Source organism: Aythya marila, assembly GCF_965140915.1.
Source record: "Aythya marila genome assembly, chromosome: 3".
NCBI lineage: Eukaryota > Metazoa > Chordata > Aves > Anseriformes > Anatidae > Aythya > Aythya marila.
In genome coordinates this window covers 54765576-54779861 of record NC_139044.1, presented here as the reverse complement: position 1 = coordinate 54779861, position 14286 = coordinate 54765576, and the positions used below count along the sequence as shown (strand labels likewise).

The 14286-nt window shown below is 41.9% G+C and overlaps 1 protein-coding gene across 5 annotated transcripts in view; it reads right to left on the bottom strand.

The window, feature by feature from the left end:
- Window positions 1-14286, bottom strand: part of ARID1B (AT-rich interaction domain 1B) — a 321991-nt gene that overhangs the window by 220277 nt on the left and 87428 nt on the right. For all 5 annotated transcript variants that reach the window (XM_082757126.1, XM_082757129.1, XM_082757128.1 and 2 more), the window contains exon 4: window positions 1164-1274. In XM_082757126.1, coding sequence (XP_082613252.1) covers window positions 1164-1274 — 111 coding nt within the window. The remainder of the gene's footprint in view (window positions 1-1163; window positions 1275-14286) is intronic.

The following is a 14286-nucleotide window of genomic DNA, read 5'->3' as shown; positions in this document are numbered from 1 at the left end:
ATACTAGTTCAAAGCAAATGGATAGCTCTTCTCACACCAGTTTTCATAGCTTCTCCTGAAGCATACATGTTTTAACATCATGTAAAGACAGAATTTGTGGCATATGTACTCTCCTAGGTGCCAAAGAGATAAACATCTTCATGGCATTTTAAAGTTATTACCCTATTTTTAAGGGTTGACAATAGTGCCATGTGTCAGAGGTAAAAATTACAACAGTCTACCAGATTTCACACATACATTCAGTGTCTCAGTAAGGTGAACTCTTCAGAGGAATCCCAGTGCTAACTGGAAATGAATACACACTCAGTGAACCGGGGGAAGCATCCTATAGGTTTGCCATACCTATAAGCCAGGGGTCATGTAATTTATGAACAGTTTTCATCTTTCAAGCTGACCGTATTCTGGCTGGTTAAAATTCATGCTGTTTTGCTACCAAAAAACAAGGAAATCCCTAAAACAACAGTAGCATACAGAGACAAGTCCAAAGAGTACTTTGTCCATTACAGTGAAATTAGACCTTTAACAATGCAAGTAGCTGCAGTGTCTTTGCAAATGGTATTAACGTGTGCTGTTTCCCCCACAGCAGAATGCACAGAGCTCAGAAAACTAAGAAAGGCTAGTCCAAAATAATCTTCTAGCCAAACAATCAACCTAGCCAAAGTATCATTACCATTCCCTCTTCTGCACTTCTGACTGTAGTAATAGACCGTAGCAGAATTAACATGTCAAACTCGTTATTTATGCTCAGGGTTTGGAACAAACATCTCATGGTGGCAGTGTTCTAAATCAAAATACACTGAAATCCTTAGAAAAGGGCACAGAAAAAAGCCTCTTTCTCACCAGATTGTTTTGTGCAAGTACAGAATTCTTAAAGACAAAAAGAAATATCAGTCCATTTCCTCTATGCAAATACATGTGCACAAACATAAAATGTGGATGCACGGGGATATTTTGGACCAATAAAACCCTAAGCTAAGTCCACTCATACACAGGCTATTTATTCTCTGCCCCACCTTTTTTTTTTTTTTTTAATTAAAATAATCATTCAGATCAACTTGCTCTTTTCAGTATTTCTCATCCGCTTATTCTAGGTACAATGAGGTCCTACATAAAGTGCTTTCATTTTAAAATATTGTATGGTAACAGAAACATTAGTTTCTTACTGGTAAGCTCGATGGTCTTTCTTGCTGGATTAGATTCAAGTCTTCATGGTTAGGCTTTCCTGGGGCCATAGGAGGTTGAGATCTGGTTCCATAGCCTTCCTGAGACATGTCCTGAAAAAAAGAGTTGCAGAGTTATTAACCTGATTCAGTAATTACAATTAAATGCACATCACAGAAGGGTGAAAATACAACAGCTGAGTGCTGAATTTTTATTTTTTACTGGTTACATCTTTTTGACAAAGTGCCAAGCCCACACAGGTACCACTAGGGCTGGCACGGTTCGCGAAGAAATCTCTACAGCAGGCAGATGTGCCAAGGGGTGGTAGGGAATCAGACCAGTGCAACATGGAGCAACACACACAGACAAGCCTGCCAAATTAATGGCCCGCTTCTATCCTAAAAGAGCAGCAAGCACTACATGGTCAAAATGTTCATCCTACTCTTCGATGTATTATCGAGCCTCCTGATGAAATACTAAGCCAGGTGGAAGGACTGGACTTGAAAATAAGACTGTAACCATGCTGTGTAACCAGATGCCTGTAGCAACCCTGGATTTACCATCACTACTACTGACTTTCAGAAGCTGCCTGTCAGAGGGCGGCAGAGACGACAGTCACATTACATCCGAGTGCTTCAGAGGCAAGTGTATTTGATCAAAAGCAGCTCCACAGCTCGCACCACCAACTTGGGGATTTTCCTCCCGGTGCAAGCCCAAGCAGTGTTAGGTAATGGCTGGCACACAACCCACCGCCAAGGGGCTGAGGGGGCCAACAAACAACCCTCTCCCACCCCACAAACTTACTTGATGTGCAAGGTACTTGCCCATTGCAAAGCCTTAGGTTCAGACTCTGCTGTAGCTGCTGTGCTTCACATTAGCTGCTCCTGCACTTAGCTGCTCACTACACTTTTTCAAGGAAAACAGAGTGCAAAGCCTACTTCAGCACGGGTAACTGGCATGGGAAGTTGAAGAACCAGTTCCCAATTGTTAGAAAAAGATATCACTCCTTACAGTTTTTTTCTTTATTGTTTTTAAATCATTCGATCCTCCTCTCCCCCTCCCTGTACACGGGAAGTGTAGTTTGCTCAGGCCTTCCTCTCACGGCCTCAGCTTCAGTCAGCGCCTGCAAGCGGCCAGGCAGGGGGCACGGGGAGGGACATGGAAGTGTCCCTGCCACCCCCATCCATACCCTGAAGGCTACATTGCTGCTGCTGCTGGCAGAGGGCTGCTCTACAGTCCAGTATCCCTATCAGTGCAAGTTACTGCTCCTACACAGGCTGCACAGGCCAGCCGGCCTGCAGAGCCGGAAAGCTTTCTGCCTCATTTTAAGCCCTGCTCCTGACAGGGAGAAACTTGTTAACTGTTTCCATCCAGCTCCTTCCATTGCTTTGGACTCTCCTGAGTTACTTCAGGGGGTGCCGAAAACTCAGCAAGGCTCAGAACAAAACGCAGCGGAGCTGAGAGGATGTAAACCCAAGGAGGAACGATCTGGTCCGCGAGCCTGTGCCAAGCAAAATCAAGCAGCACTTAAAAGGCCAGCACTTCAATGTGGTTACCAGCAGAGGGTAACAATTAGGCTTAGGGGTGACAAAGGCTGCTGGCTGAATGATGATTATCCCCGGTGACCCCCCGCGCGCCCCCCGCCCAGATCTCCACTTGTCACACAGCGCTCCTGCTGCGCGCACCAGCAGGTTCCTGTGGATTAGCAGCGAGGTTTAAAACCAACAAACGGCACAAGGCCGCCATTCAGCAGCCTTCACCCTGCCACAAAGGAGGAGAAAGGTGCAGGACAGCTTCACAATGGGCAAACAAATGAGCAAACCTCTGCTTTCTCCTTTATTTCACAACACACGCGCACTCGCGCACACGCACACGCCGGTTGTCCCTGCACAGACATCTGTAACAAACCCTGCTGCCACCTGAGGTCCGCGCTTCCAGCTCACCCTCCTGCTCGCTCCCCCAGATCTTTGCAAACAAAGTACAAAAAAAGAACCACTTGTTAAATCACCAACAGAAACAAAAGAGGAAAAAAAAAAAAAAAAAAAGAAATACCAGGAGTGGTGAAAAAAGGATAAAGGGAATATTACACTTAGGAGACATTCTAGAAATACAATTATTCCAAGGCTTAGGACTTTTTTTTTTTTTTTCTGGGAAGCAAAACATGTTTTGTACTTTGAGAAGTCAAGAGCTATTATTCCTCACTAAGTACCAAGCATGGGTTTTCCCACATTTCCAGTATTTTACTTGAAACCTCGCTTCCTACTGAAGCTTCCAGGGGAGAGCAGGGGGAGAGCAGAGAGAGCCTGTTTTTTCACAAGAAATACTGCATGGTGAACGGAATTTACTTTTACCTGGGTATTTGAAGACTATGTGTGGAGCACCTTTCCACATGCTGAGTGCACATAAAAGAAGCTGGACATGGCAGCCTTTGTCTTTTTAAATGTGTAAGGCTCACAGTGCCTCCCTTTACAACTATTGAAAAATCAAATCTATTTGCTCAATTCTCTATTAGGTTTGGAAACAAATACTGCAGACATCCGTGTTTGTTATGATGGGGACACCCATGCATTCCAAGTAGGACTGAAATCACATCCTATTTCCCTATATTCACTGTAATGCCACTGGATACTTTGATGACTGGAAACTTGGAAAGTAGCTCTTGAAAAGTGAGAAATCGCTCTGCTCCCTACGTTTCAGACACGGGAATCTCCCAGAAGAAATGTGCAAGGGGCTATGTGAATAATTTTGTGTGTTTATACATATGCACTGTCCAATAAAAACATTTCATTTGTATAATAAACATAATGACGATTAAATAATAGCATGTTACACTAAGAGGTTGGCTTCAAAACCAAAACAGTGCTTAATATCATTCTCCCTGAAAAAGAGGAGAGAGAAAATCCCTACCATCTTTCTTCATTTTTTCAATGTTTGAAAATTTTGTTAACATTCAGCATATTACAGACTAGATAAAAAGATTTTGAGAGATAAATAAGATATAAGGACAGAGGTATTAGGGTAAATTGTCCGTCACCGAAGAAATGCACGGAATTGGCAATACTCGCTTTCAGTTCTGAAAGGTCATTTTTCTTTCTAGCATCTAGGAAAGGATTTGAAGAGGAAACATAAGGGGAAGGGAAGCATGTTCCCACATGTGCTGCAGCCATGGCTGAGAAGTCCCTCACTGGTACTGAGGCTCAATCTTCCCCCAGGATCCCTGGGGTTTTGTTTTTCTTTTCCTTTGACTCCTAATATTTTATCCGTCAATGATAGCAGATTTCAAGGCAAAGCTTCTGATTTTTTCTAATGAATCACAGAAAAACCTTCCTCCCATAGAAGACGAGTGTGCATGTGACAGAGAAATCCAGACTTTCATAAACAGAAGGCTACAAGTTTCCACTCAGAACTTCCCAACTTGGCACAAATCCAATCATATCATAGCTGTTACAGCACAAACTGTCAACAAAGTTGTAAAATAACTAAAAGCAGGGTTTCCCCCATCAGATTTTAGAAAAGACACTGGGAGAAATAATCAGCAAGTCATAAACATGTACTCCAAAATAGCTGAAGCCTGTTTTCGAAAAATATTTCTACTCTGAAACAGGTACACCAGAAAAGAAAAACATGAACGTGCCTATGTGCATGATGCCTAAAACCTACAAAGTGGGTAAGCTGTTCAGAAATCAGTCCAGGTACAATTACAAATGACAAATATGGACAATAATAATCAATTGCTCATCGTCCATAGAGCCAGTTATTCACCTCCTGCTTATGTGCATGTTTACCTTGGGTGGCAAACTGGGGTACACAGAGCTTGTGATTTGGGTAGTCTTAGGAGTATTGAAGAAAATGGAAGGGTGTTTTCTTAGCTGTTGTTCTCTAACACTGTATTCATTTTACTACTTTTTTGAGTCTCTAATTCTGATGTGAGGTGTCACTAAAAGGTTTTGAGGAAAAAAATGGGTCAATGTATTGGCCTGCAGAGAAGTCAAAAGCTCCTTGCTCCTGCCTCTCCCATTCCTGGCATTGGGCACCACCACCACCACCATCACCTTCTTGTGTTGGGCTCTTACAGGACCACTTTGTGAAACGATGCAGCTTAAAGCTTGCAAGAAGACTAACCCCCTGCCTCCCAGCTTTGCTTTCTGAGCAGGAATGGCCCCTGGAAGGGTTGGGGGAGAGAAGAGATGAAGGAAACAGACATGAGCCTGGCTCCACCAACCATCAAATTGTAGCCCAGGTCAACAGCATGGCAACCCTTCTGGAGCAGGCCACAGATAGGCAACCTTCTCCTTTGTAACATGCAATGCTAATAATATAATTAGTGTAATGCTTTCATTCCCTACCTGGACCTAGTTTAAAACAAGCAATTCTGTTCACATTTTTGTTTTCTCTGCAAAACTGGATGAATATAGTGCTGATGATGCTCAAAACCATGTAGACGGAACGCACGCTTGTTTTAAGTTCTGCTAAAGAAATTAGGATCTAATTATGGAGCGGTTTAAATTATTCTTAATGGAAAATGAAAGCATAGGGAAATCATTAATGTTTTGGGGAAACCACATTTAAAGAACGGCTGGGTGAGAAATATCATTCAGGCTTCATCCACTTCCACTGCAGTAAATTTCAGAGGGATAACACGACCACCCAGGAAGATAAGTACCACGATGGTTAAGTAGAAGCAAAATAATTTATGGAAAATAATATACTACTTTTCAATTTGAAGAACTCATTAAAAACTATTTTAGCTTGTGTCCTTGATTCATTTGGTTGATCCACAGAAGACTTCAAGTGTGAGAGCACTGAATTCTACAGCAATGTGACAACAGCAAAATTGAAAGCAAATGTTAATTTTTTCCCCCACATCACTTGAGAATGGAGGTCAGGACCCAGTATAAAAGCCAAAAGAAGCATACAGCCCTGCTATACAAAATTATTTTACTCATCTCTGAAGAGATACTACGGAAGAGGAAAGAGGCAAGTCCTATCTCACTGGCTATAGAAATACATTCCTTCTTATCACTTACCAAAGTAACTGTTTGTGCTGTGTAGGTAAATACCCACCAAAACATTTCTCCTCCTTTATACCTTCTGATGCAAAAAGCTACAGTAAAAAAAATATTCCTTACCTAAATGGTGGCATGTCCCCACACAGTCAACTTCTAGCCCAGCTGTGATCCCTGAAACATTACCTCCTAAGTCATACACTCTGACAGCACAAAGCAACAAAGCACAGCCAACCTGCCAGAGCTATATTGCAGGTAAGGCTGTACTCAGAAAAAGGTGTTATCCCCAAGGGCACAAGCAACACCGAGGCTCACACAAGCTGGCAACAGAATGCAAACCTGTGGGGAATGGTCCACTAAGGACAAAAGAGCAGAGGGGTCTGCCTGAATCTCAGGCAGATGGCCTGCAGAGGTCCCATGGGGTGTTGATGCTGGGTCAGGAAGAAATGCATATATATGGCTTGAACTTTGACCTTTATGAATCAGAAAGAGGGGAAAAAAAGAACAAAAAACAAATAAAGCTTTAAAGAAAAGGAAACTTGTATCTTGCAGCTGTGCAAGATACTGCACAAGCACTGTGCACAAGCCAGCGAGCAAGTCTCTTAAGAGCAGAGACAGAACAGGTGATGGCAGGAAAAAAGGATTTGGTAGGTCCCATGCCAACAAAACCACTTTAGGTTGATTACCAGTGCAGTCCAGTAATCCCCGTCAGCATGATAGCCTATGTTTAGGTGATGAAGTAAATAAACCCTTCTCATAATCAGAATATGTAGATCTCTTCAAGCCAGCCCGCTACCACCACCTGAACGGAGACAAAGACAGCAGCTGTCCTGAGGTACAGCAGGCGCCTGGAGAAATTTGGAAGAGATGCAGTTTCGATGTCTCGGGCGTAGAGCAGTCACCATCAGTAGGACATCTGATCTTCAATGTAATTAATGCTGCCCCTTCCAAGATATCTGCAGTTTCAGTCAACACTTGTGTTTACTAGATTTCTTCTTTTTTTTTTTTAAGCTAATTCACTTACGTCTACAACAATGGGAACACCATTTTGTGCCTTCATGATCCCCCCTTATCACAAATTGATAAGTGAGTTAAGTCTCAAGACACAGGAGGGAGAAAAAAAATGTACTTGTAGCAGCCAGTAGTTGGTGCAAATTATAATTATCTCAGCCTCGATCACGTATTTACTTACACACGTCCATAAGCCATCTAAGCACTCAGGAAGTTATTAGAAACTCAGACTACCTAACTATGGAAAGTTTTCCCCAGCAGAATACACTGAAAGCACATTAAATGCAGATAGGGTCAAAAAAAACGACTCCCACATCTGAGGAAGAACATTATTTGTTTGGACAGGGTAGCTTCCAGTCACGTATCAGGTAATCTGAAACAGCTAACAAGAAAGATGGGTCCCTCTTCCTAAACACTCTAGTCCATTTTTACATATGTCTTGCCTGTATGGCCTCCAGGAGCCACGTTAAGCTAATGATGCAGGAAGAGCTCAAAGATGAAATCCTTCTCTGAAGCCCTTATCTTGCTATTCTCCTTCCCCCACTATTGCGTTCCACGGATCACAGAGCATATCAGTAGTGGATTTAATCAGAGACAAGGCATTTCTTCTAGTTTTATTCTCTCGTAACATTCCACATGGAAAAAAAAAATGCAAGTTTGGTGTTTGTATTAAAATGTGACTGTTTAACATTTCACAGCCTGATAAATGGCTGTCAATTCTTAATTTACAGGCAAAAAAAAAAGGTACAGCTTCTTTGTTCTGCAGACATAATGTTCAAGTATGAATGAGGAGATGAGAGAAAACCTGAAGATGCAATCTGAGTACTATAAATATAACTTGGAAGTAAGAGGTAAAGCAAGCCTTTTATTTCCATGAATTTCCCCATGTTTAGAGAGCTTTTTGGACTTTTCCTAAAAAACCCTACGAGGCTGGGCAGCCCAACCACGCTTTCATTTTCTACACCCAGTATTTCCTTTCCCTGCCCATCCTTTAACTGACAGAGCTATATTTAAAAGAAAAACAAACAAAGAAAAAGAGCGTTGGCAGTTGGTTGTTTTTTTGTTGTTTTTTTTTTTTTAACCATCCTATTCTTTCTATTCACTTGGGACAAGCTACCCCACGAAGGCGATGACTTACAGATTTCATGCCATCCGGTGTCCTGCCTATAACTCCTTGCTAGGGCCCGGGGAGGGACGCGCTCTTCGGCAGGCCCGAGACGCCAAGCGGGGCCGAGACCCCCGGAGGGAGCTGGAAGCCGCAGGAGGCCGGAGAGGGGCAGGATTTGCAGCCTGCCCTTTCCTCAGAGCCAGGGGGCTGCGTGCCCCAGAGGGCAGGATTCGGCCCCGGACGCCCGCCGCGGCGGAGGCGGCTCTGGGAGCATACGGCTGGCTGGCAGAAAGGAGGTCAGGGACTGCCCGCAGCTTACAGCGGGGCTGGGGCCCTGCCGCCAGCTTAGGGAATAAAGAGAAAAGCTGCGCCCAGAGCAGCTGCTACCTCCGGGCCAATCCAGCGAGGTACCCAAGGAGGCGGCTTCCGCACTTGAGGCTGGGAAATATTTTTGCAGTGTTTTCTTTGGGGCACGGCAGCGCGGGCCAGGACTTCACCCGAAGGCTCGGGAAAACCTGTGACTCTGTAAGGAAGGGCTGCAAGCAACATGAAACATCGCTGCGGTCATGTAAAAACTGAGTGGTGAGAGGGCTTTGTTTGCTTTTGTTTATTTTCTTGCTTTTATTTCACTTTTTTTCCCCTAAATGTAAAGCTCATTATGTGATACACAACACCTATGTGACATCTGTTATGTCATTCCCTAATACTCCGCCACAGAGTCTCGTAAAAGAAATGACCGACATGAGGCTTACCCACTACTCATCTATGGGACAATCACAAGCGAAATTCAGACGCACAAAAGCCTGCATGAACATTGGTGAAGAGGGTTTTTTCAGCTGGACTCTGCCATCTGGGTTAACTTAAATTTTTGGAACGGGAGAGGGGCAGCGTGGTACTTGTGGGGCTACTGGAGGTAGAGCATTAGCTGCATTCCTCTCCTCTCTTCCTCCACAGTCCTTGAAGAGAGTGCCTGCAAAACAACTTTTAAACCCAGCCACCACGTGGAAAAGTGTCTTAGTCCAAGGAGTGGAAAGAGAACAGTAATTTACAGAGGACAATAATTTACAGACGTAAGCACCTAGCTGCAGGAGCAATCCAACAGGCTGCACAATACATAAAAGTTTAAACCAACAGAGGCGAACTATTGCTTTCATCTCTGAGGTAGAAAAGTCTTCACCACCATCGCCACAACCACAATTTTTTCAAGAGAAAGTATTCCCAACTGGGCTGGTGTTGGGAGTGGCAGGGGGTGGGGGTGTGGAGAACAAGTGATGAAAATTTAAACCTCATCTGTGGCCAGACCACTGACTATTCTCTAACACGTCCCTGAAAACAAGCTAACAAACAAATTAGTGATATTCACTAAAAGTTGGTAAAGGACTGCTAGGTAACAAAGGAGGAGGAAACCTTTTTTTTTCTTTTTTTCTTCTGAGGGTCAAAAAGCAAGACCTTTGTGAATTCTGTAGGCAGACACCCAAAACCATAAATCCTTATACCTGTGTTTCATTTTTTACCTAAAAACATGCATGTGGAACAGGGGTTGTAGATGGGAACTTGGCAATTGGGAAGAAGTCATATGAAGAGGTGGAGAGAGAGGCTGTATCCTCCCATAGCTTGATTTACTGAGGGACAGCTCACAAAGACCAGCGGTTTTTCTTCTCTCCCCACCAAGCAGTTTTGTCAACACGTGTAGGTAACTTGGTTTTGAAACACTATCTTATTCACCTTGATTTGCTGTTTTATTCTTTGGTGGTCACACCTGATTGCAACAACTAACAAACCCTCTAAGGTTTCAGCTGCACATTCCAAATCCCGCTACGGTAGGACAGAAATGCAGTAAAAGGGAAGCACACAGGATAATGAATATATATAAAATATATGCTGACCTACATTCAGATAATACATTGTCTTCACAACAAAATCCCAGTTCTGGATGCAGAAAATAAAACTAAATATACGTACAGCAAACATCTTTGATTACTAAAGAAAATATGAGCAGCAAAAAAAAAGTGGTAAATTTTATGCCAGGAAACATTAACAAACTTATTTTCCCCACCTCTGAGGAAAATAACATGTGTTAATTTAAAGGCCATAAGAGAATATTGCTGCAGCGCAACTGGCCATAAGGTGTAATTTACAAGACCACTAAAATTTGGGATATATACTGCTCACATAGAAAAAACACATCCAGATCTATTAATATTTTTTAGACTTTACAATGTTATCACTTAATTCACTGTACTGTCCCATTCACACTTGAAATTTTTTTTTAGACCGGGATTTGTGTATTTATTTCTAGAACATTTGTATGGACACATTTGTCTAAAAACAGCCACCAGATTAATGGATCATAAAGTAAATGACTATTATTATGTGATCAGGTATCTTTTGAAAAAACTTACTATTCTGTTTAACTTACCGCTACATTTCAAAAGGTATAGATAAAATTATTTCTGGGATATTAATTTTGGTCTCCATAATAGTAAAATAAAATCATCATTGGGTAATAAGGAGAGTGGTAAGAGAAACAACACTAGTTATGATTACTAATCTCCTAAAACAAAATAGTTTTTATCAGCCTGCATTCCAAGAGTTTTACTATCAAGTTAATTAATAGACTCCTACACTAATATCTAAATGCCAAGCAATTAATGGCACTGAACTATAAATGGCTTTGTCTTTGCTCTTGTAGGGTTATTTTATAAAGCAAATGCAATTCTATCACTTCAGTGATTTAATGCAGGCTTTGTGAGGTTAATATTCCCAAGCAGTTGCAGAATAAAGAACTGCTTTAATTAACCTTCTGTGATTTAAATACTGAAAGAAATCAGAATTTAGAAACTTTAAATAATAATGCCACTGTAACAACAATACTACTATTCTGTGGATCAAAGCCAAACCGCTGATTTGAGAACTCTGAAAAACACATTGAAACATGTGCATTTTGCTGTATTTGTAACCTTGAAAAAGACTTCTCTTTAGACATAACACTCTACATCCATGATAGATTCTCATGGTTATTATAGTTAAGGTCAAAAATGTTTCCTTTCAGGATTATTTACTTATAAACACCAAGTTTTTTAGTTTATAAAAAAAAATATTTAAGTACAGCATCCCCATCTTTTGCACCTCAATGATTAGCAGAGATTTTTCCTACTGTCTGCTAAGCCTGCAAACTGGATGCGTGTAAACAACTGGCTGCTTACCAAAAAGGAGCAAACAGGAGTTCAGACTTCCCCTTTTCCCCCAGACTAGATTTTCTCTCTTCCAGTTTAGCAAAGAAGAGTGTTTCTTTGTAACACTGAGGGCTAACTTCATTTTGGTACATGGAAGAAAAAGAAAAAAAGCTCACCAGGACTAGGGCCTTTCTTCCTTGCTCATTTTACAAGCCCAAGAGCTGCGATACATGCTTACCAGGTTCAGAACAATACAAAAATAGGGAATTAGAATTAAAAGCCGGCAGGGTCCAGGCTGCCATGAACACTGCCAAGCAGGTGTGCAGTGTGCTCTGGCCGAGCTCCTCCAAGCAGCCTGCTCGCCCTCACCAAGCCCCACTGGCAGCAGATGCTTAGAGAGGTGGACTAACTGCTTTGGTGGGAGAAGAAAGCAGACATTTACATCCCTCCCTCAAACTGCAGGTGGAAAAGCACACTTTCAGCAGAAAACCACTAGGTGAACACGGTAAAAGAATTAAGTGAATGGAAAAATGTCTCCAAACTCCAACTGGGGAACTTTAAACTGCAGTGACAGAATTGTTAGACAGCGTAGAAGTGAACAAACACATACTTTCATCACATGTGATTCACTGGCTTTTAGAAGATTATCAGAGGTATAAACAACTTCGGTACACTTTATACACAAGCAGTAGCACCACTCGACAAGACAAAATACTTCTCATTTCCCAGGAATGAGAACAAATCCAGGTTTACTACAGAGGCAGAAGCATACAAAGGGCTGTTACACACTCTCACATTCAGGGTTTCAAACCCAATAGACCAGAGTTAATTTTTTATCTTGCTTTACCTAATCACCATGTCTGCAAACAATCACTTTAAACCAACAGGGCCAAGAAAATCTTCCCAAAATCTGAATGCATGTTTTTGGGTTTGGTCAATATGCCTTCAGTAAAAGTAAGCCCACACCAGTGCTAGTGCTGCTTCATGGTGTGCCCCCATTTTGTGTTTGTGCTCGGGTGTGAGTTCATGGGAAATGGCCCTTGCTTCTTCTGCCTGCACCTAATCCTCCCAGCCCCTTGGCTTTGGAAGATGGCTCGCCAAGTCTGGTGAGCTAGCATCTATTATAAATAGACATAAACCTCTGAGGATAAAAGAGAAGAGCTTGACATTTCCTGGAATGATACAAACAACGCTGAACAAACAGAGCATTCCCCAAATGGACCATAAGCAGCTATTCCCATTACTGGGAGAAGATGCAGCACAACAGGAGTTGTGGCTTCACTGAACTCCTGAGCTGATCAAGAAACCTCAGCCACAGAGATAAACACTCACATGCTTAGCACTTTTTCAGGATTATGGCAGCATCATGCTTATGAAATCAGACTTCCTAAAAGCAGAAACCTGACTAACTGGCAAAGAGTCCAATCAGTTAAGCATTCATTGAACCTACAGAGGTTCAAACCTCATTTGCCCCTCCTGAAAATGTTACACACTTAAAGGTTAAAAAACCCCTATAAGTTAATTTTATTCACAAGTATGGTTCCTAAATATTTCCCCAGTTGTTTTGTGTTTTTGTTTTGTTTTTAAATCACTGCCGTGTTTACCATGGTACGGTGACAACTTTCTTTCAGGGGTGCTGGCCACTGGTGGCATGTCTAGAAGCCAAGATTTAAGTCATGGTGTGTGAGTTTGGGAACCAATTGCTGAAAGCCTGCTGTCCTGCTCCTTCATCCCCACAAACCTCTCCAAGCTTTATTACAGATGCAAAAAGTCAAGATTGCACCCTGGCTTTTGATATCTGATATCTCTGAAGTAGGCTGACAACAAAGTGCTCAATGTACCAAAACGGACGCCTTTATAAAGAGAGGTTATATTGTTGTTCTTCCTTGACTCTCAACTCAGGTCCCACAGAAAGGAGGCTGAAAAAGCCGGCAGAAGAACACAGCTGTGTGTGAGAATTTTCACCTGGCTACTTTCTTATCATAGATTTCCCTGCTCACTACATAGAGGCAGCTCTGCTTTGTAAAAGCCAACCAACAGGTACACATCAGAAGCACGAGTTCTTAATGCTATGGATTTGGGATTGAATGGCTGAAAGGAATCACTTCTTCCTTATTCCTCTTTACATTGGAAATAAAATAATTACCTCTGAAATGAAAATAAGCCCAGCATTTCAAAAAAATATATATATATATAAAAAAAAAAAAACAACACACAAACCAAAAAAAAACCATCTCTGCTGTGGAGACAATGGAAGCCATGAAGGATTTACGGTGCACACGCAGTGGTGTCAGTCACTGTTGATGGAGACAAGCACCAATCTCTTCTGAACATTAAACTTGCTTATGAGCTCTCATATAACTGTAATAGCCAACTTTCACAAAGAATGCTTTCCTATATGGCTGGCAGCAAATGTCAGATTAACATGCAGGCGTGTTCCTTCCCAGATTTCCTGTGGTTCATAACACAACAAATATTAAGTGCAACCACTTGTCAGTGGTGGATGACTGCAAACACAAGAGTTAAAAGGAGAGAAGGACAAACAATCCTTATTGTAACTTTAAGCCTTGGGCAGCTACATGTTACTTGCAAGGCCCCATATATTCTGAAAGAAGTTTGAATTGAATTCTGCAGGAGTTAAGACTGAACTACAGTACTGTTGACGGCTAATTCTGTGCCAGTTTCTAATAAGAGAGTGGGGATTTTATTAAAAAGAATAATTGAGTTGAGGTATAAAGCTTTAATTTGGACTCACTGAGGATTATCTGTTACTTACTAATGAATTTGATATTTGCATGCAACACAACTATTCCTAACTTAAAAC